The sequence below is a fragment of the Bubalus bubalis genome, chromosome 23 (assembly GCF_019923935.1).
Source record: "Bubalus bubalis isolate 160015118507 breed Murrah chromosome 23, NDDB_SH_1, whole genome shotgun sequence".
Classification (NCBI taxonomy): Eukaryota; Metazoa; Chordata; class Mammalia; order Artiodactyla; family Bovidae; genus Bubalus; species Bubalus bubalis.
Window position 1 is genome coordinate 38898366 of NC_059179.1, and position 23535 is coordinate 38921900.

Here is a 23535-nt window from a genome sequence, read left to right on the forward strand (position 1 = left end):
AAAATGCCTACTTGTGCTTTGTGCCCAATTCTCTCCTGAGTCGTTGCTTTCTTATTGATATACATTCAGGTGCTTTTTAACAATTGTGTATGTATCATGATTATCTGTATCGTGTTCCAGTTCGGCCTTACTTTTTCATTCTGTGGCATGTTTGGTAAACAAAAGTAGTTACTATTAGTGCAGCCAAATTATTTATCTCTTAACTAATGGTTTGTACCTTTTTCCCTTCCCCCTAAAGTCATAAAAAATATTCTTCTATATCATCTTCTAAGTTTTACAGTTTTAACTTTAATCCAGTAAATCTTTAATCCACTTGGGACTGACTTTTGTGTCTGGTGCAAGGTTGAAGTCCAATTCACTTTTTTTCCTTTTTGAAAAATTACTGAAGCCCCATTTAAGAAATAATCCGTCCTCCTCCTCACTGATCTGCAGTGACTATCTTTAACAAAATTTGGTTCTGGAACATGAGTGGGTCAGTTTCTGAGCTCTTTATTCCTGTCCATTCATCTACTTATCATCTCTGTGCCAACTCCACAGTGTTTTAAGCACTCACTGTATTTCACAGTAAGGGTCCCACTCCGGTAATCCTAGCTCTCCTCACACCTCACCTTCTTTACAAGTATCTTGGATATCCATGCTCCTTTGTTCTTCCATTTAGATATTAGGATCAGCTGGCATTTTTTTGTTGGAATTTCTTTAATCTACTAACATATTCGGAGAAAGAGTTGAGACTGAGATGATCTTACCAACCACTGTCTATTTATGTCAACAAAGATGCTTTTTAAAAATTCTCAATTTCTCATTAAAAGGCTTATGTATCTTTTATTAAGATTTTTAGGTACTTTATGACTTTTCTGTTCCTAGTATAAATTCTATTTCTTAACAATACTTTAAAAATTTACAGACATTACTGCTTGTGGTTGCTGCATGAAAATGTAATCAACATTTGCATATGGATTGTGTTCTAGCAACCCTGATAAACTCACAAGGCTACTAATCTGCCTTGTAGATATTTTGGAGTTTCACAGACAATCTGATCACACGTTAATCTGTTGATAGATGGGTCCGTCACATTGATTGATTTCCTAACATTAACCAATTTGCATTCCTGAGATAAATCCAATTTGGTCATCACTGATCACTATCATCACACACACACTCACATTGGTGTAGAGGTCAGGATGGCCACTCATGCTGCAGGCTAATGAATGTGGTAGAATACGGAGTGTCATTATCAGTTAAAGGAAGCATCATGAATGTACTATAAGCAAAACCATATATTCTGTATTAAAACAAAGTTCCAGTAAACCAGGTATTAACATAACAAGGCCAAGGACATCTGTACAAGATTTATTTCATTAACCACAATGTTTTAGAGTGATGGTATACACCCTAATACAGAAGGAGTGATTTAAAATCCATCAAGAGTTAAAGATGAGAGCCAAAGTCAGTGGCTCTGAATCCCCAGTCAATAAGAGCTTCATCCACCATTTTGTTCTTCTTGGATTCATAAAAGAGCTAATGTACAGAACACCCTGTTCTAAGCTCCACCATGCTTTCTGACAAACAAGGACCACCAGGAACTAGACTTCATCGCTTCATCCTTGCTCTGGCTATGCTGGTGGGTGGCAGAAGCATTTTGTCTGCGTTTGGCCTCCCATTTATTCACAAGCATTCCTGTCTCCAGTCATAGCTCCCCACAACACCACATCTGAACAACAACTCCTGAAGTGCATGGCTGTAATATTGACAAACAGGGCCAATGAGGGCAATGAAATTGCCAACTGTTGAACAAGACACACCCTTTGAAGAGAACAGCCACAGTCTTATTGCATTTAGTACATAGTCACAACATTGAAATGACATTTGAGAATACAAAGTATTTATTTTTTTTCAAACCACAGAATTCACCTCAGAGCCACACTATCAATTTCTCAGAATTATAAGCCAATAACACATTGCATTTCTGAACAATGCAATCCAACTAGAAATGAAGATAATTTCCAATCAGCAGGGGTACAATATACCCTACGGTCCTATAAGAATGTACCTCTGATTAGTATTTTCTTTAATTCTCCCACAGCCACTCCACCAACATAAGCAGAAATAGTATAGGTACGTGTGCCACTTGGCTCTGGAAAGAGGTTCGAAATGAGGTCTTGGCCAGTGGACATGGGAAAGTGTCAATGACTTAGTTAATGAACAGTGGGAATAGAAGAGGAATCATTTCCCTTGAAAAGAACAAAGGTCCTTTCATAGATCCTGGTGGCCAGAAACTGGGACAAATTTCAACTTGGTAAGGAAAATAATGGGAAAGCCATTTCTCCATGAGTAACTATGACCTCTGTTTTAACTTCTGATAAACATAAATTTCACCTTGTGCAATCTTATTGAAAAGAGTAATCACAACTAAAAAGGTCCTTATAAATCTCTTCTAGGTGTATGTCAAGGGATTTATACTCTGATCTTAAATTTTAAAGTCCCGCTAAGTGGTCTAAAGTGAATTAAAGTCAAAGTAATACTCTGAAGCTCAATGAGATACCATTTAAAAACAAAAAAAAAACCCAAACATCCAAACAATGACTGGATAACTAATGCAAGGGTTCTGTTTTGTTTTTTAATTGTGAAGTTTTTTAATAACCCAGATTAGTGTATATTCATAGAACAATGTTATCTAATACTAGCTGCTTATTGGAAAATTGAATTTTAGCTCAAGGGTAATGCCTCGTGTAATAATCATGGAAATAATAAACTGCAATAAAAAACACAGAGAAGAAAACAGAGCCAGTCTCAGTGAGAAGACGAGATCTGAAGGGTGACCCTGGGAGAGTAAACAGCTTCTTTAAATACTACGACACAAGCGCTCCTGCTCACTTATCCGGAAACCAGTTGTGTTTGCGAGATCACCATTACCTTTGTTTGTCCGTGTGCACAGACCATCACTCTGAAGTTCTCCTTTTGTGCTGAAAAACTTTTAAATCCCTTGTCTGGCCGGTACAGAATATTATAGCGAGGTGATGCGTGTGCAAACTCTTCCTGAGGAATTCTTTGTGTGTGCAAATTTGCAACCTGACAGAAAGCATGGCGTGCAGCGAGAGGCGTGACAGCGTCACGAGCGGTGGCACTGGGATACATGTGCGTGCAGCGTTACTGCCACAGCCCACTCGTCTGCAAGCTCACTTACTCACACGTTGACTTTCATCCCGCACCCCGAAGGGAGGGAGGGGAACCGCCTCCAACTCGTAAAAGGGACAGGGGAAAAAGTCACTTTTCCACAAAATTTAATAACGCACAACTCATGCGCCCAGGTTTTAGTCTCGTCTCTTTTCACTAACTCTTATCTAAGATGTAGTATGTGAAGAGTCACAACACCAGGTTTTGCTCTCTGCCCCACAGAAAGCACAGCAGTCAGGTTAGGGTGCAGCTGTGACTAGAGAAGGATATGAGATGACACATATTGAAGCTTAATGCCAGCTTTAAAATAAGTACCATCTCTCCAAACAACGATCATCTACTGATGTTAAGTGTCACGTTCCAAAGTGAGTGAAATGGCTTTCTCTGGAGGGTCCGGTTTCAGGCTGCATGTATACACTAATCCGTTTGGCAAACCAACTACATGTGTTGACTCATGAGACGATCAACCTGCTTTACAATTTTCTGCCTTTGATGATTTGGGCCCCATAAAAAGCCAGTGTTTAACTATGGTGTGTAAACTACATACTGTACTGGCAAGAATACAAGTGAACACGTGAAGGAAATACTTTTAGGCAGACAGTGTTAGTCAATACAAAATGGAGGCATTTCTTACTTCTTCACTGCAGACTAAGAATTTTGTTAAGAATCCCAATTAAATAAGCAAGGTCAATATTGAGTTAAAGAAATAAATTCTTCATACTGCAGTATCCCTCACAAGGCTAAGATGAGTAAGAACCAGGTTGAATGCACTGGGAGGTGTTCCTCCAGTGCCTTCCAATCAAAGCTTTGCACCACTAAGCCCTCACCCATAGCGAGCTGCAGCCACTGTGCAAAAATTTACAGAGACTAAATTCTGCAAACTTTACTCTGCCCACTTTGTTAACACACACATAACAATAAAAAGAAGACAATACAAAATATTCCCCCATTAACTAAACAATGCAAAAAGCATCCAAAGATTTTAATGCCAATTCATATCCTAATGTGATGCTTTTATAGGGAAGGTTCCATTGTTGGCCAAAGAATACTTCCTTCCCAGAAAAAGCATTTGGGTACATTACTAGGATAATGAAGAGTTCATCCACATTTAATGAAACATTCCAACTTCATTCCTTTTCAGAAATATTATTATTAAAACTACTTGAGAGAATTTGGTTGCAGGTGTTATAAGCCTGCAGCAAGCATTCCACTGAGTAAAATAAAATTTGAACTTCATGATAAAAGAGAATTCTTCCTTTACATTAGAATGTTATGATGTGGCAAATCAAACCGTACAGGGCACAATGAGAGCCTGTTAATAGTCTTAACAGTAATTCAGTGTTTATCAATACAATCCAAGATGCTCACAGCATTCAGGGAGCACACGTTCAAGTCCTCCTCAAAATCTACCAACTCTGGTTGATAAGTACTTAAAAAAATAAATCTGACAACCTTTAACTTTTGCTTCTCTGAATACTAATTTTACAAATAGAGGATTTCTCTGCGATGACTTGACTTGCTCCTAACACTACACTTCGAACTCGCCCCGAGCCTGCTCTCTGCAAAAGGACCAAGTGAACTGGCAGAGGCAATTCTATGAACAACCTGGAAATCACAAGTGTGATAGTCAGTATCCCTGGTATGTCTTCTTTTTTTGCCTCTAGTTCTCTGAAGAGATAAATTAGTCTGACATAGCCAACAAAGCCAAAAAGAGTCAAGCATATGCTCGATTTAGATTTACCCAAAACTGAGAAGAAAATCATTTTTCCCTTGGTGCATCTATTTTCCTTTGCCTTTCAAAATCAATAGGGTAAGCTTCAGAGTCTTTTATAGGACTAAAGAACACTAAGGAACTAAAGAGCACTGTGAGTGTATGGAAATAGAAAATCAAGCTTGGCCAGAGCCAGAAGGGAGCCTTAAAACAGCAGTGCTACTTCTTCTCTATGACACTTGAATATAATCTTTTAAAAGATACACACTACAGACTTTTTTAAGTACTTATCTTACCCATTTAAAATGAGACTGATCAGGAAAACCACACTATTGATTATGTTTGGATTTAATAACCGTATCTGCTTCCTAGAGCATCATAGGAACCAGCTTTGACCACTGGGTAATTCTCAACAGTATTAAAAAGGTAGCTTTAGTGCTAAAGTACTGCCCAACCCTAAACTAGCATAATGCCAACACTACAGCAGCTGGGGAGAGCCTGTTAAATGACAGAGGAATGGAAATGTTCTACAAGAGTTGGTCCCCAACATTTAACAAGAAAACACCACTGCAAGGCAGGGGGAAATCTGACCCGTGTGCAGCATGTCTCTTTCCCCACTCATTTCAGCGTCCTGCTATGAAGTCATACCCGACATCTTGGCGGGTCAGTCTGTAATACCATCAGCTTTTTCGGGAAGCATTTGTGAGTTTGACAACATGGTCACAGAGATGCAAAGTGCACAAAGCTCAAGGCACAGAGTAGAAAAGAGTTATGAACTGATGGGGGTGGGGGGAGGGGAGAAGTTATACTGAAAGCAGAGTTAGCATTTTCCTGTAACAAGACTTTCTAATGCTAAACAAAGACCAACTCTTTTTTGTTTTTAAAGGGGGTCGTTTTGGTTATGGGTGAAAAATACTGTATTTTGTAATGATCTGCTTGATTTTAAAGCAAAAGACATCTTGATGTGTGAAACCAATATGCCAAAGTGCTAAGTCCACAAATGAACAAAACAAGTGCTTTAAAAAAAAATTCTGCTCTTATATTTTTTGGAGGAAGCTGCTGATTTTGGCTGCCGGATCTCACTTAGCAATGGTCACTCTTCATGATGTGTGTTCCTCACGGAATCTGTAGATAAACTCGTTAGAAGATTGTCCCATTTCAAAATCATCCCCAAGTCTAGCAGCAACTGTTTTGTTTTTGTTAGTTTTTTTTTCTTTAAATTACAAACCAAAGTAAGAAGTCCAGCATCCTCTTCCAAGAACAGCTTGGTGACACGGCTCCTGAGTGTCTGCGGGACCCCCACTGTGCTAGGAACACAGTCTCTGCAGTTCCAGTGTCCTCTTTTCAGGAAGTAAAGTACATTCAATACATTCACTATCTGTACCCTCTGGAACTTGCACAGGCTGATGAGCTGTCTGCAAAAAAAAAAAAAAAAAAAAAACTTTGGAAGGGGAAGAAGTATCAACAGCAGCCAACATCTATCTGATAATGGTAGAAATCTGCTTATGTGACACATATTTCTCACCCCTCTCCCAAAAGTAGATCAGGAAAAAAAAAACAAACCTCAAAACCCCATGGTTGTGAATGACGAGAAAGGGGACCATATCACCCGGCACTGAGTCTGGACACTTATCTCATTCTAGTGGAGACAAAAGAACTGGCAGCCTCTTGACAACTGCCTGAGAACTACCACCAGCAACTGGGCTTCAGAGCTGCCACGGCTTACAGAACAGTCTGACCCTGACCATACACAGTGCCCTTGGAGACCACCATCAGGAACTCTGTGGACATCATTATAGCCAGTGGCTGCTTTATATCACAAAACCATCAAAAATGGTAAGGAGCATCATTACTTACTATAAGTCAACTCATCCCCAGCTCTCTTCCGGGACTGGTCACCTCTGGGGATAAGAAAAGGAGGAGTCAACAGAACTGACTGACATCTTCACACACCAAAGTAGAGGAGAAATGAACTGGCATCACTGATGATGGAAGTAGAGTAAGTTTTTCAATTTTAACAACCTATTTTAAAATTGACATTAAACTTGTAAACAGCAGCTGAGTCACTTATAACCTGAATATTCTTAGCTAAAAGGTGCTACCTTTTAAATATAGAAAGCCATTAAATGAAGGAAGGATTATCTATAAAGATGGGTCCTAGAAACTGGTTCAGACCAAACTGTCTTTGAAGACAAATCTAGGCTCTATTAACAACATCCCTGGTGAACTGCATATAAGAGGGCAAATTTCAACTATAAAATAGAATAAATCAAAATCTTCCCCTAAGAGCCCTATTATGGGATTGAAAACTGTTTAAAGCTTTTGAAGAAAATCTCAGAAATCTTAATGAATACCCTTCTTGCAGACAGAACACGAACCTTTACATACAGTAACCAGTTCACCTTAAATACCTGCAGTAACACCTAAATACCTACAGAAGTTCGAGTTCCACTTAAGAGATAGGAAAATAGAGTTCTATGCTATTTGTAAATCCTCCGTTAGTCTCTGCGGTTTCTTAGACAACAGTCCAGACAAACGACTAAAATGCCTAAATAATGAGTAATAATAACCAGTCCACTAGCTTTCTCCTCAGTCTCAGCAGCACTTACTCGGTTGACCTCCTCCTTCCTGAAATACTCCAAGTTCTGCCCAAAGCTCTGTCCTTGGCTACTTTCTCTTCTCCTCCACGTATGTTCTCCTTAGTCTAGGAGAGTGGTCATACCAGTCCTGTGACTTAAAATATGATCCTTATGCCAATGGCTCCCAGATTTCTATCTCCAGCTCTGATTCCCTCCTGAGCTTTCGGTCTTGTAAGGTCCAGATTTCTCATCACCACTGTCACCTGGATGACTTCCACGTTCTGTAAATTTACCACGGCCAGAAAGCATTCCACCCCCACGGCTTCCTCAGTAAATTGCACCACCATCCGCCCAACTACTCAGGCCCCAAATCCTAGCTCATCCTTGATTCCTCTCTTTGCCCTACTCTGGAGCATTCTGTCTCAACACATAACCCCAAATCAACCACTGCTCGATCCCACAGCTACAATGCCAATCCCAATCCACTATTACCTCTCCCCTACTCCACTGCAAGATCTTAGAATTAGTCCAGGCAAGAGCCAGAGCTATCTTATGTTAAAAGCATGTATAAGATGACTTCACGTCTCTGATTAAAAGCCCTTCGGTGGCTTTCTATGACAGTTAAAAAAAAAAAAATCAACTCTAATTCAAATTTATTTTCCCAGCCCTGTAAATTATAGCTCTTATCTACCTCTCCACACCCATTTTCTCTCTCTGTTCACTATACTTCAGTCACTCTGGCTTTCTTTCTGTCCCTTGGACATGTTAGCACTTCTGCACTTTTTTCTATACCTGCAACACTCTCCTCCCAAGTTAGCCACATGGCTATCTCCTTACTGTTTAGCTGGGATTCTCCTTGGAGGCATTACATCACTAAGTGAGAGGGACAGCCCCTCGTGCATGCCCTAGTCAGCTACTCTCCATCCTATGCTCCGTCTCATTTTCTGTGTGGCACTCATTATTATTCGAAATAATTTGTTTACACGTTTGCTATTTATCTCCCAACAGTAGAGTATAAGCTCAATAAAAATAGGAACTCTGCCTGTCTTGTTCACCCAGTATCTAGAAGCAGTATCTAAGCGCAGAGTAGAAGAATGAAATATTTGCTGAATTAACAAATTAGTGCATAACTGATAAATAGCCTCCACAGATGGATTAAAATGCTAGCCCAAGTATTTATTTCATGCTTTTGTGTAATCTTCCAGATTACCAATGTTTCCCACTTTCTCTAGTTACGATCAAGACCAGGACAGAAACCTCTTGCTAAGCTGGATGAGGAGTCTTAAGGATCAGAAGAAAGAGAACACACCAAATGGTCTCTGAAGGATTTTTCTCTCGGCCGAGCATTTAAGACAAAAACTTAGCACGAACTAGGTTTAGACAGCCTAACAAATTCTAAACAGATCCACCCTAATGCTGCTTTTGAACACCTCTATTGTTAATACACTATTTGGCCAAAGCTGGCTGAGAATCTTACAGCAGTATCATCACAGTTTTGTTGCTGTCCAGTCACTAAGTCGTGTCCGACTCTTTGCGACCCCATGGACTGCAGCACAGCAGGCCTCCCTGTCCTTCAATCTTTCCCAAAGCGTGTTCAAATTTATTGTCCACTGAATTGGTGATGCTATATTACCATCTCATCCTCTGTTGGCCCCTTTCTCCTTTTGCCTTCAATCTTTCCCAGTATCAGGGTATTTTCCAAAGAGTCAGCCCTTTGCATCAGGTGGCCAAAGTATTAGAGTTTCAGCATCAGTCCTTCCAATGAATATTCAGGACTGATTTCCTTTAAGATGCACTGGTTGGGTCTCCTTGCTGTCCAAGGGACTCTCAAGAGTCTTCTCCAGCACCACAATTTCAAAAGCATCCATTCTTTGGTGCTCAACCTTCTTTATGGTTCAACTCTCACATCCACATATGACTACTGCAAAAACCATAGGTTTAACTATACAGATCTTTGTTGGCAAAGTAATGTCTCTGCTTTTTATTATGCTGTTCAGGTTTGTCACAGCTTTCCTTCCAAGGAGTAAGCATCTTTTAATCTCACGGCTGCAGTCACCATGTTTAGGAGCCCAAGAAAATAAAATCTGTCACTGTTTTCACTTTTTCCCCTTCTATTTGCCATGAAGTGATAGGACTGTATGCCATGATCTTAGTTTTTTGAAGGCTGAGTTTTTTAAGCCAGCTTTTTCACTCTCCCCTTTCACCTTCATCAAGAAGCTTTTTAGTTCTTCTTCACTTTTTGCCATTAGAGTGGTATCATTGGCATATTTGAGGTTATTTACATTTCTTCCAGCAATTGTGATTACAGCTTGTGATTCATCCAGCCTGGCATTTCACATGATGTACTCTGCATAAGCAGAGTGATAACATATAACCTAGATGTACTCCTTTGCCAATTTTGAAACAGTCCGTTGTTCCATGTCTGGTTCTAACTGTTGCTTCTTGACCTGCATACAGGTTTCTCAGACGGTAAGTAAGGTGGTCTGGTATTCCCATCTTTTTAAGAATTTTCCACAGTTTGTTGTGATCCACACAATCAAAGGCTTTAGTGTAATCAGTGAAGCAGTAGTAGATGTTTTTCTGGAATTCCCTTGCTTTTTCTGTTCTGTGCTTGGTCTCTCAGTCATGTCCGACTCTCAGGCTCCTCTGTCCATGGGGATTCTCCAGGCAATACTGGAGTGGGTCGCCATGCCCTCCTCCAAGGGATCTTCCCAACCCAGGGATCAGACCCAAGTCTCCTGCATTGCAGGTGGATTCTTTACCAGCTGAGCTACCAGGCAAGCCCTTGCTTTCTCTATGATCAACACATGTTGGCAATTTGATCTCTGGTTCCTCTGCCTCTTCTAAACCCAGCTTGTACATCTGGAAGTTCTCAGTTCATGTATGGCTGAAACCTAGCTTGAAGGATTTTGAGAGTTACTTTGCTAGCATGTGAAATGAACGCAATTGTACAGTAGCGTGAACATTCTTTGGCACTGCCCTTCTTTGGGACTGAAATGAAATCAGATCATGAGCTCCTGGTAACAAAATTCAGGCTTAAATTGAAGAAAATAGGGAAAATCACTAGGCCATTCAGGTATGACCTAAATCTAATCCCTTATGATAATACAGTGGAGGTGACAAAATAGATTCAAGGGATCGGAGCTGGCAGACAGAGTGCCTGAAGAGCTATGAAGAGGCACATAACATCATCACAGCAGCTTCACCAAACGTTTCACTCTGAAACAAGTAAATTAATGCTGATCAAAAAGGAAGACACAGCATGGATCTTGAATTTGGAACTTAGACTTCTATAAACAAACTTCACTCCCACCCCTCCAAAATTTTTTTTAAAAATGAAACATGTTAAAATAACAGGAGAAAAATACGGATATGAAAACAACAGGAGGCACAAAGAATGTCAGTGTGATGTACATGAGGCTGTTAAACCACTATCTGATAACACTATTAAGTCAGCTGCCCTCAACACCAGACCCAGGCTACTACTGAAAAAGCCCTGATCCTGGAGTGACCGTCTCAGCTAAAAGAACAATACCCCTAACAAGGTTCTACTTTGTTCTAGAAATCCAGGTAACAATCACTCAGCAAGAATGGTTTACTTGCCTTTAAAAGCTACATGCTTTGAAGAGGCCCATAGATGGGTTTGAATGAGGATGCTCCATCTGAGGGCCTGCGTGTTAGAAATTCCCTAGTGAGCTTATCTTCCATAATGTAATCTTTGACAACAGCAGACAACAACCTGCCCTTCCCCCAATAAGCAAATCAACTATGCAGGTAACATGCTAAAAAAAAAAAAAAAAAAAAAAAAACAAACCTGCTTTTAGCTGGTATGTTACTTCTAGCTTTGAAATAAGTCCACACTGTATTTCTTTGCACCTAAAGATGCTTCACATAAACTCCAACTCAAATAAGAATCTGTCCATTAACTACAAAGACAATATATTTGACAATATTCACTAACTATTTTAAAACACTTCAAAGACTGTGCCATCCACATTAAAAGCAATGCACTGTCATACCCTACATCATGTAAATGGAATACAGCCTTAAATGAAAAAATAGCTTGCAAAGCTAAACAGGAATCATATGACTGGCTAGACACAAACCATAAAACGATTGCTCATATGAAGGCAGCCAGTAACAGAATTTTTGTTAGACAGCTTATATGATATTTTTTGCATCAGTGGACACCATTTCTTCAAAGCAATTCTAGCCAAATAATGATCAAAGGCAGCATCAAGTTTGGCAGGAGCAGAGTATGGAAGGTCCAGACACAAGTGCTGGAAGCATAGGTGACTGCGTCAGCTGCTAAGTATATGGTGTGTGCACACCCTTTCTGACTGGTCTGAGCCAGCCCAGCAGTTCAGAATGTCTGCTGAAAGCAGGTCCTACTCTGTGCAAATCACCCAACAGAGTAAGTCATGAGGCAGCCTTTAATCTTCAGAATAAATGTAGAATAATTTGTTAACAGAAATAGCTCAACTCAGTTTGTAAAATAAAACATTTTTATCATCTTTTGGAATATGCAAGTTTAAATTTCATATGAATGAAAGCACCTGACCATCCTGACCTTATTAGAACAGTGCCAGGCTAGTCCTTCACGTTCAAAGGCAATGTTACCTGAGATTACTTATCGAGTCAGTGCCTCAACTCATCGCAAGCAGATTTTACCTAAGAGCGAGGACACACCAAACAGTCCTGCGCCCTGCTCTCTCATTCCAGGTCCCAAATGTTACCTAAGAGCGGCTGGCTACACACCAAACAGTCCTGCGCCCTTTCTCCTACTCCAGCTCGAAAATCAGGATTAGGAAAATGTCTCTGGATGTGTTACACACTCTTCTGTAACGTGAATTCAGGTGTTCAGAGAAATCTACAAGAGCTATCTTCCTACACTGCTTCACAGAAATAAAAGCCTTCCAAGGGCTGTTTGTTAAAAGCATCGATAAGCTCATCTCTAAAATTAAAAGCAAACATTCAAATATATATATATATATATATATATATATATATGGGAAAAAAAGCATAAAATAATTCAAAATTATGATGAGCCTAGGAAAAAAATGTAAGAGCTATACTCAGTTAATTCTGCATTAATTTTTAAAACATTTCAAGAAAAAACTTTTAACTCTAATTCAGAATGCATAAGCCATAAAGAAAAAATTTGATAAAGTTAGTTACATAAAATAAAAAAAAAACTTCCACATGACTTCAAATAAAACAAACAAAAAAAACCCATCATAAGCAAAGTCAAAAGAAACAGAAAAAAACTGTCATTTTGGGCAAACAATCTCTTCACTATAGAAAGAGCTCCTAGAAACAAAACAAAACAAAAGACTAACAATCAAATAGAAAAATGAGCAAAAAAGCAGAAACCGTTTACAGGAAAAGAAATACCAACACAGGAAAATATGCTCAGCCTCACTCATAATAAGAGAAACACAAATGAAACTAACTCTGAGTAATTATTTTTCACCTTCCAGACTGGCAGTGTAAACAACATACTCCATAGGCAAGGACGTGAAGAACAGGCACTCCGCTTAGTGAATGCACAAACCGGCACAGTCCCCTATGGAGGGCTATAGGCAATATTAGTCAAAATTACCACTGCATTTACTCTTGACTCAGCAATCTAACTTAAGGGAATTTACTCTCCAAACATACTGACAACCGGTATGAAAATTATGCATGCAGCATTCTCTGTAACAGCAAAAAGACTGGAAATGATTCAATTTGCCATCTATAGGGGACTAGTTAAATAAGTTATAGTACATCTACACAACAGAATGTGTAAGAAAGGAATAAAACTAAGAATATATATGGTGCTTGCTTATATCTGTATATGATATAAATGCTGGAGGGGCTCATAAGAAACTAATAAAAAATGGTTACCTAATGTCTGAGAGCAGACAGGGAGACAGGCGGGAGTAAAACTTCTCAGTGTATGCTTTTTAATATCTTCATTTAAGAAAAAAAAACCTATATTAGCTCTTCCAAACTGAGTAAGTAAAATTACCATAGCATTAAATGGCCTCATTCTGTGTATGAAAATAGTATCACTGTTAGAAATACTACAGTTGATGTCAGAAGACACCCAACCACTGGACATCAGGGAGAAAAGCCAGCTGTTGGCATGCAGACTCTCCCACGGCCTTTTGTTTCTCTCCCACGGCCTTTTGTTCCTCTCTCACTTGCCACAGAGAAGGCAGGCTCGTGGGCCTGTCTACATAGCTTCCTTCTGACAGCTGACCGAGCCCTTCCAGTGTCAGCTGCCCACGAGGTGGATAATGATCGGTGGGTTACTCAGTGGCCCCTCTACCACATGAATACAGATGCCACCGGGACACAAAGGGAATAAATGCCAATCCATGGGCTAACAAAGAACAAAGGATCTGCTTTCTTTTCTAACTGGTGCTGAAATGAGAAACTTAGAAACAGTGATCTTGATCAAGGCTGGTGTTCTGAGACTGAATGTGGCCTCAGAAACTGTGAAAGAGCGTGGCCATCCCCTGCCCAAGTCAGAGAAGTGAGTCAATACTCAACCACTCTTCGTGGTCACTACGCCTCAGGGAGGAACCCAGGTGTCTTTCTCGCCACAACTTTCTCCCTTTAATGTGAGGGATTCAAATAAGAAAAGACATGCAACCGTGCTAAGGAGAGGGCAAGGATTATGAAAATTATAAAGTTCTACTATACCCCCCAACGATCTGATTACAGAACAGGGTGCTTTCCCATGAGAAATCACAAAATTTTTGCGTAATTTTTGTTGAAAATACACACTTTGAAAGATTTTCTGGGATAAAGCCAGGATACTGAATTGCAACTTTCAGAAACATTAGCAAAGTGTTTATATCAAAATCAAGGGAGGTGAATTTTGTGGACACATACAAGTGATATCCTACTTTTTAAGAAGAAACGACTAGAACTTAGTGGAAAAAATGGAAATATAAAAAACACAATCTAAAGCCTCCTTACCAGTTTAGTCATAAAACTAATCCTTTGCTAGTTCAGTCATAAATGTACCTTATAACTGATCATAAAATTTTGACAAAGTTTTTCCAAATATTCAAAACGAGTTTAAGAGGATCAAAGCTGGAAGAGCTCTTCGGAGGCTGCCCAGACTAACTGTCCACCCGATGAGAAATTCCTTCTTCAAAATCTACTTAAGAGCAGCTCTCATAAAGTCAAAACCCAGCTTCGACACTTTCACAGACAAGGAGCTCACCACCTCAGCACCGGCCCTATCGGCAGGTAGATGTCTCCCATTCTAAGAACCTGGTGTCCCTCCCCCACCAAGCCAAACTGGCCTAAGGAAATGGACACATTTTATCATGAAAGGAAAGGATAACTTGCCTCATGAAACCATTCTGTATAAGTTCTCTTTGAAGCTTCTGATCTTGAGCAGCATATTCAGACAGTTCAGACTCCACTGCACGAGGGAGAATGTTTGGAATAAATTTAGAAAACAGAGTCGGAGCCATCTGAACCCACTCTGTGAGGGAAGGAAAAGATTCATTAAGGAAATCATACAATTTAAATAGAAAAGGAAAAATTTTCTTCCCAAAGAACAAGATTATAAATTAAACCAAACTTAAAGTGGGGAAAAAAATTAGTGCAGCCCCTTCTGATAAAGAGGATAAGTTTCTTTTCTAAATGGAATTTACAGAAAGAGGATATTTTACATTTTACTGATTTAACCAAATTTAACAAAAAAATCCCTAGAGAATTTTTGAATGTACCATCTCAAAAATTCTAAATGTGGAAGAAAACACGAGGGAAATAAGCAAAGAATTCTGAGCAGGAGGGACTTGGAAGGAAAAGATTTGATGGAAATACTTAGCCCTGTGGAACATTAATTTAAAAAATACACTGGCCTAAGAATAACAGTACATGAAGTAATAAGCAGATATATTTTTAAAGTACCATAAAAATGGGGAGGGAGGTGGGAGAGATGACGGGGTAAGTACTTTTAAAATATAAACCAACTTTGACTCACATTAAATTACAGCAAACTAAACATATATAATGGTGAAAGAGAATTAACTGGTAATCAAACTATTAAGGAAAAGATAAAAGATCAAGAGAATAATCTATAGAAAAAAAATTCATTCATCAAAATAAATAGACAAAAAGAAGTCTAAAGAAAATACCTGCATTAGACATGAGAAAGATAAATTAGTATCTTTACTATAAAGCATTTTATCAAATCAGATACTCTTCCCCTTATTCAGTGAACACGAAATATAAATACTGCCACTTCTGTGTCCTCTTGGATTATTTTAATCTAGTCCTTTCAAATTTTCCCTTTTGGATATATATATAGGCTTCCCAGGCGGTACTAGTGGTAAAGAACCCAACTGCCAATGCGGGGACCTAAGAGACATGTGTTCAATCCCTGGGTCAGGAAGATCCCCTGGAGGAGAGCATGGTAACCCACTCCAAATATCCTTGCCTGGAGAATCCCATGGACAGAGGAGCCTGGTGAGCTACAGTTCATAGGGTCACACAGAGCAGAACATAACTGAAATGACTTAGCATGCGCACGCGTGTGCGTGTGTGTGTGTGTTCTGGCTGTATATATCAAAACCCATAAAATTTCAATGCTGTATTTAATCCAGCATGCTCACTTTAAAAACTAATCTAAGCAAACAACTCTAAATCAGAAAAACAAACATTTAATGCTATGCAATGCTGGATCACTGGCAAGTTAAAAAAAAAAAAATGCCTAATAAGAGAAGAGTTAAACTAGAGATGGTGAAAAACAAACAACAAAAAAACCAAGCACCACAAACACTATCAAGGTGATCCAATCACCCTTTGTATCAAAATGTTCTCAACAGTGCCCTTTTTCCTAGCTCAGTTCAAATGGCTTTAAAAAGAGTCTCAGGTCAGTCCCCTGGGGAAGCACTAACCCATATGTCAGAGAAGGCAAGGAGTCAAACCAGTCTTACATTTTATGGAACTCTAGGCAATCATTAAAATGAAGATAAAGAAACAATGAAAAGTGTTTGTATTAAATGAAGAAGAGCAAGATGGGATCATGGGAACTATTCCTAGTGAGCTTCTAAAGACTAGATGGAAACTTTTAAATAGCAGATGTCATCAGAATCTCCAAAGACTAGGGCCCAGGAATCTACAGTTTAACAAACCTTTTTGGGTGATTCAGATGCATCCATTATATAAAAATCAGCACTACTGTAATGAAAGGAACCTTTACATTTAAAATTCAACTTTTAAAATATTTTAACCTTAATCTGTCAGGTGAATAAAACTGCTTTAACAAACTAGGAAGACAATGGATACTGGCAAGACGAATAAATGTCAAAATAAGTTTAAGAGTATCTCCGAAAATAGCTAGGAGAGCAAAAGGTTCGTCTTTGACAAAATTCACCTTTTCAAAAGGACAATTCTCAAATACAGAATTCTCCTCAGAAGTAGTACGAATCCTATTACAAGAGCTCAAACCTGGATAAAAATAGCATTTGGATAAACATGGATCTACAAGTTTTTCTACCCTTAGTGACTAGTTTTATTCTGTAATTTTGTTACTAATGATAAAAGCCAGAGCTGATAAAGCTGCTCACTTTGGAGGCAGAATTTAGAAATCTGTCATACTGTAATTGTATGTCTTCCAAAATAAAAGAAAAAAATCATTCATAATCTAGCACTAAAAGAAAAATTCATGAGTTACTTTCACCACACTTAGCAAAACGAAATTTAAAATTCTAAGAAACTAGAAATTCATCAGTTTATTGGACACAGGCAATACTTTTAATTTTATATAAATAATTATTCTATAGGAATATGTCTAAAAATTATGAAGATTAGAGAAAGAATTTATTCCAATCTAAGTCACATTACATTTGAATATTCTAGAAATCATTAATTGTTTAAAGTAGCCTGAGAAAGAAGGTACTTCTGGTAGATCACAGTCTATCCCTAGTATCACAGTTTTTACTTGGCTTCCAATTTGGTAAGCTAAATTCTGCTACATCTTTTAAATTAAGTAAGTAAATTATTCAGATATCAGTCCATTAAAATAACCATTGGACCCAAATGAAAACAGTAACAACAGCTAATATTAGCATGCTTATTACATTATCAGGTACTGTGCTAAGTTCGTTAGATCCTGTTTTATTTCATTCAATCCTCAAGTGACAGAATTTCACAAAAAGATAATTACTGTCCAAAAGGCATCCTTTAAGTTTCTAGACTAGCAAGTATTTTTCTTTCTTAAGTAGCAGAGAGAAAGTACACTCCCAAGAAAATATGAAAGGAGACTCTGAAAACCACAAGCAGTCAGAAAACAATTTTCTACCCTGAATTTCGGCAATCTCTGTCCTATGGACATTTTTTAATTGGCTAGACCACTGGGATAAATTTGAGGTGCTGGGTTATAAACAGAAATGTATGTATAAAAGCATCTGGAGAATCCTTTAAATTCAGTGTTTTTATTATAAGACATATATTAAGATAACTTACAAACCATGCCTTGAACACAGTGATCTTTCATTTTTGGTTCTGCTATTCTATCTCCCTCCTCAAAATATCCTTGTATAATTTTATCAGAACTTCTAGATTCCTTGCAAGATACATAACAGGCCTTACAAGATGGAGCTGTGAATGTGTATGCCTGGGCATATTTGCAGTATGAGGTAGAAGTAAAGGAGAACCTAACAAAAAAGAGATTCATGCCAGACACAAGATTCAACTGTATCTAAAATGTTTCCTACAAACTATTTCTTGTATTCCCTAAACTATCTGCTTTTCACTAGTATAGAAAGATTTCCAAGTGAGATCCTGAGTTTACATTTCACAATAATGAGTATCTACTCAACTTTCTTCTGTAACAAACCCAAATACCATTAAGCCTCAGAAAACATGGAGAAACACTATCCTCTCACAAATCAGGCTGGAATTGCCATAAACAAACAAATTTAACCCCTAAACAAATGATGAATGTTTACCTGGTCTGAGAGTATACAGGCCTTTCACAATATTTGCCATAGTTGAAGGTGTGACCTGAAATGGTGTTGACTGGGCTTCTAAAAGTAAAGCTGAAATAAAGAGAAAACGGGTTACAAAAATGATGCAACTCTTCCTGATTGTCAAGGTTTCATTTTCTATTACCGTTTCGCCCAAAGACTGAAGGATAAACAAGGATAAGAAAAGAACAGCTTAAGAGGGTAAATCAAGTATTTATACACTAAATTTCTTCTTTTTAAAAATTAATCCACCACAGTCGAGTTCCATCTACCAAGTAAATATGTGCATGTCTGTTGAAACACTGATGGAAATGATTCGATTGATGGAGGTTCTGAAAATAAGCAAAGCTTTATTAAAGCAACAGTACTCACGGTACTTAAGTGCTGCTGCTGCTGCTAAGTCGCTTCAGTCGTGTCCGACTCTCTGCGACCCCATAGACGGCAGCCCACTAGGCTCCTCTGTCCCTGGGGTTCTCCAGGCAAGAATACTGGAGTGGGTTGCCATTTCCTTCTCCAATGTATGAAAGTGAAAAGTGAAAGTGAAGTCACTCAGTCGTGTCCGACTCTTAGCGACCCCATGGACTGCAGCCTAACAGGCTCCTCCGTCCATGGCATTTTCCAGGCAAGAGTACTGGAGTGGGTTGCCATTGCCTTCTCTGGGTACTTAAGTGAGTGAGCTATAAATACTTTGCATTAAGTTCATGACTTAAAACACTTACATTTGGGGAATGAAAGTTCTCTAACTCCCTCATCTCTAACTCCTTCAATCATTTCCCTTTCCCCCAAATCACCACATATTAACTAACAAATACTCATGAAACTTGGGGTAATTTTAGTCTAAGCCAGGCCTGTCAAATTATTAAATTGTTTTTTCTATTCACACCTTTTTAAAAATGGAAATGCCATCTGACTTGTTCAACATTTCTGTAGTTTCAAACATGCAATATGTGTTACATTTGAATTCATGTACTAAAGGCCACAGGGTCACTGGTTCAAGTTTTTCCTTCTGATTTTATCATCAGCAGTTATAATTTTGAATGGCATAGATAAATTTAAAGGCTAACAAATGCTAGGCATTGCATAAAAATCACGTCTTAAAAAGGAATGTTTAAAAACTGAAATTCTAAATTTTAGTTTCTTGGGGTCTCTTCTACTCTACTAATTTCAACATGACCCCAAACCCAGACTGTCTCTGTTAATTCATCTTCCTACTTTTGGACCAATCATTTGGCTTTCAGTAAGTCTTGAAAGTGAAAGTCGCTTAGTCGTGTCTGACTCTTTGCGACCCCATGGACTATACAGTCCATGGAATTCTCCAGGCCAGAACACTGGAGGCAGGTAGTTTTTCCCTTCTCCAAGGGACCTTCCAATCCAGGGATCGAACCCAGGTCTCCCACATTGCAGGCAGATTCTTTACCAGCGGAGTCACAAGGGAATCCCAAGAATACTGGAGTGGGTAGCCTAGCCTTTCTCCAAGGTATCTTTCCGACCCAGGAATTGAACCAGGGTCTCCTGCATTGTAGGCTGCAGTCCACGGGGTCGTGACGAGTCGGACACGACTGAGCAACTTCACTTTCACCTTTCACTTTCCTGCATTGGAGAAGGAAATGGCAACCCACTCCAGTGTTTTTGCCTGGAGAATCCCAGGGATGCGAGAGCCTGGTGTGCTGCCGTCTATGGGATCACACAGAGTCAGACACGACTAAAGCGACTTAGCAACAGCAGCTCCTGGACTGCAGGTGCATTCTTTACCAACTAAGCTATCGTCTTATTCCCAACTAACTTTACAGGTTCAATCACATAGTCATTATGTCGTCAAACACATACATTTGCAAATAACCTCTACATAACTATAACCACCTACGTCAAACTTGATAGCTACATAAGGAAATGATAAATTCACAGATTAAACATAAAATGAATACAAATTTAGGATGAATTAATTGAAAATAATCACATTCAGATACAAAAAGATGTAACATTTCAATAAAATCCTCTCCACTTAAAATTGTTTATAGAAAGTCTTTAATTAAAAAGTAAAATTTTCTAGTTGAACTCCCCTTTTAAGTAAAACAAAATGGAATTTGAGGGAGCCATACATGAGAGAAGGGACAAATGTATGTTCAATTCTCATAAGGTTTAACTTTTTTAATAAAAATAAGGAAACTGAGAGGATACTGTGCTATTTCAAAATACTAACATTATCCTTCTAGAATTACCCATAACAAAATTATGGGCAAATGAACTCCTTAACATTAATAATATTTCTCCCAATGTCAGAGGAAAACAAAAGAGGCAAGTATCACTCCAGCTATGCAGGCACTGTTCAGAGCCTGGCTTCTCCCAGCTCACTGGGTGACCTTCAAGTCACATTTCAATTCCTCAGTGTCCCGCTACAGAATGAGACTTTAACACTTCTTGAGATATGATTCGCAAGATGTCAACATTGGGGCTCAGATGCCAATGCTCTCTGAGTCAAAAAGGAAAACCTGCTAGTGTCATGTCATCCCTTCAAGACGGAACACTTACGCATTAGGCTGTAAATGTGCTTTTCTGCAACATGTTCGGTAAACAGCTTTATAAGGTCATCTTTTAAGTCTCTGTTAAGCTTGGTTTCGATGTAAAACTTATTCTGAAATAGAAAACAAGTTATTTTTCAGGGCATCAATTAGAGGGAAATAATTAGTCTAATGAACTCAGGCACTAAAAAATAATTTTAGGAAACAATTCATAAAAGCATCAATTAAAACATAAAAAACCAACATCAGAAAACAAAAGCTCTGCCACTATTATAGTCTTCCTAACATGGGAGTTTAAAGCACATAAAGATAAAATGCTATAAATCATATAAAAGAACATGGGAAGATACTCAACATTAACTAGACAGGGATGTAATGGACCATATTGTATGACAAGCACTTAATATGCCCTTTTATATGACTACATCATCATCTAAAGGCAATACCAGGAAACACAAGTGATAGGTATGCTATTTAAAAATCTAGGCTTAAAGCAGGCAGTGGGCATGCACTGGTTGACTCCCCTACATTCCACTTAAATGATTAGTCCAAATCATTCAGTTTACAGCATTCCTTCCGGATGGGCAGTCTTTGGTTCAAAGGCAGACAAGTGACCCAAGGTAACCCAAGCAGACGAAGGGAAACTGAGGCTTGAGTGAAGAGTACCTTACAGTCATCTTACAACCATGTGGAAAACAAGATGAAACAGATATGTAAAGCAAAGAGACAAAAAACAAGCTAAGACTTTGATAACACTGCTGCAACTACAGATTTAACCAACCCTGGAAATGACTTTATTTCTAGAATTTTATAGCAAGAGATAACACTTTTATTTATCTAAATCACTTTGAATCAAGTTTTCTGTTTCTTACAGCCAAAAGCATCCTAATTAGAATGACTGGAAAGTCAAAAAGACTAAACTCATTTGTGTTTAAAAATGCTAACTCCATGTATAGGAGTGGAAAATACAAAGAGGAATATTAACAAGTTGCTCACTGATTCACTCAATTTTTAACATGTTTTATTTCCTCTCTGATATGTTTTATTTCCCCTAAAATAAAGAAGAAAACACTTGCTAATGAAGAAATATAACACACTGCTTTACATCTTGCTTTTTCACCTAATGTTGTAGCTTGAAAAGATTTCTCTTAAAAATAACATATGGACATGTCATTATTTTTGACTGTATAGTTTTCACTGTAAACATCCTTCATCCATTATTTAAATAGTAGTCTCCCACTGACAACACCGATTTCTCCCAATGACCTGGCTTTTTTTCCCCCAGTAAAGCGTATCTTACGGACAACAAACCATCTTGAAGTTAGGTATTACACACATAGCGACCTCTAAGCAACAGAATGTAGAATCGATCTAAACAACTCAACCTAATAACAAGAAAGTGGGACGATGGTTTCTAAAGGCTCTTCCATTCAGTACGAACACAAACATTAAGATCCTACAACTTTATATATTTAAAACAGGGTGGGGTGGGGTGGGAGTGGAGAACACGTCAGCAAAATCAAGAGACTACAAATTATACCCATGGCATAATCCTCCAAATGAAAGAGATCGTTAGAATGAAAGAAAATTTTATTGTTCCACTTTTTATGGAGTTACCTCCTTGGCATTTATTATACATCATGTTTTTAGATACATATCTTAACTGTACTTTCTGAAGATAACAACTCTTCGTATATAGGAAAGATTTTTATTTTCTTACCTTTATTTCTTTATCTTTATTTTCTAAGCACAGTATTTTTCATATGGTAGAAATAAAATAAATGCAAATTGGGTGACTGAGATTAAGTAATGCCTAATTGTCTGTTTCAGCAATGGTATTTATGAAATTTTAAAACAGTGTACACAAGGCTAAATAAGTTTTCTATGTCAACACTATCAAATATTGCTGAAAGATTAATTTGCATTTCTAACATAATACTTAGTAAAAGAAAAATAGACTATACTTAATTTTCTGCATCTGTTTGCACTTCGGCCAATAAACCAAGGTATGTGGAGAGGGAAAATAGCTCCAACTTACCATATATATGAAAAGAGGCACAATGCTCTGCAATGCTCCCATATATTGTCCAAGAGCTATATTAAATCTTTCAATATAGAGGTCTGGAGGGCTGGCCTGTGAAAAACAACATACATGGGATCATTTTGGGAAACCAGGTATAAAGATCTTCCAGCACAATCTAAAATGCAAACAGAACTCAATCAAAATTCATATTGAAATTAACAATTAGGAAAAGAGGAGGCTTATATCCTGAAGTTTAGTTAAAAGTTTTACCTCTATTCCAGTATCTGTTATATAAAACTAAGGTTTGATTTAGTTGTCTTTAAAATTTGTGTAACTGTACCACCTTAAAAGGCTTGCTCTGTTAATAAATAAAAATGTAAATTCATAATTAAGATAAATGATACAATTTTTTAAATTACCACTAAACTATAGACATTTACTATGGGAACCAAACTATATCTGGGCTTGGAAAAGAGGAGGGGGGGATTCAAGGAAATGGTATACTATATACTTATAGTATACTTATAATATACTATATACTTATAGT

At 38.1% G+C, this 23535-nt stretch overlaps 1 protein-coding gene across 4 annotated transcripts in view; it reads right to left on the reverse strand.

The window, feature by feature from the left end:
* Positions 1-1334: 1334 nt before the first annotated feature.
* The window catches only part of CACUL1 (CDK2 associated cullin domain 1), a 68937-nt gene continuing 46736 nt past the window's right edge, over positions 1335-23535 (reverse strand). The window contains exons 4-9 of one of the 4 annotated variants that reach the window (XM_025274202.3): positions 23004-23099; positions 20976-21078; positions 18429-18518; positions 14815-14890; positions 6743-6786; positions 6117-6300 (exon numbers count right to left, since the gene is read on the reverse strand). In XM_025274202.3, the coding sequence (XP_025129987.1) occupies positions 6260-6300; positions 6743-6786; positions 14815-14890; positions 18429-18518; positions 20976-21078; positions 23004-23099 (450 nt within the window). In that variant the 3' untranslated portion in view covers positions 6117-6259. Of the gene's footprint in view, positions 6301-6742; positions 6787-14814; positions 14954-18428; positions 18519-20975; positions 21079-23003; positions 23100-23535 lie in introns of all 4 variants that reach the window. The other 3 variants (XM_025274201.3, XM_025274200.3, XM_025274199.3) reach the window with 3 other exon arrangements.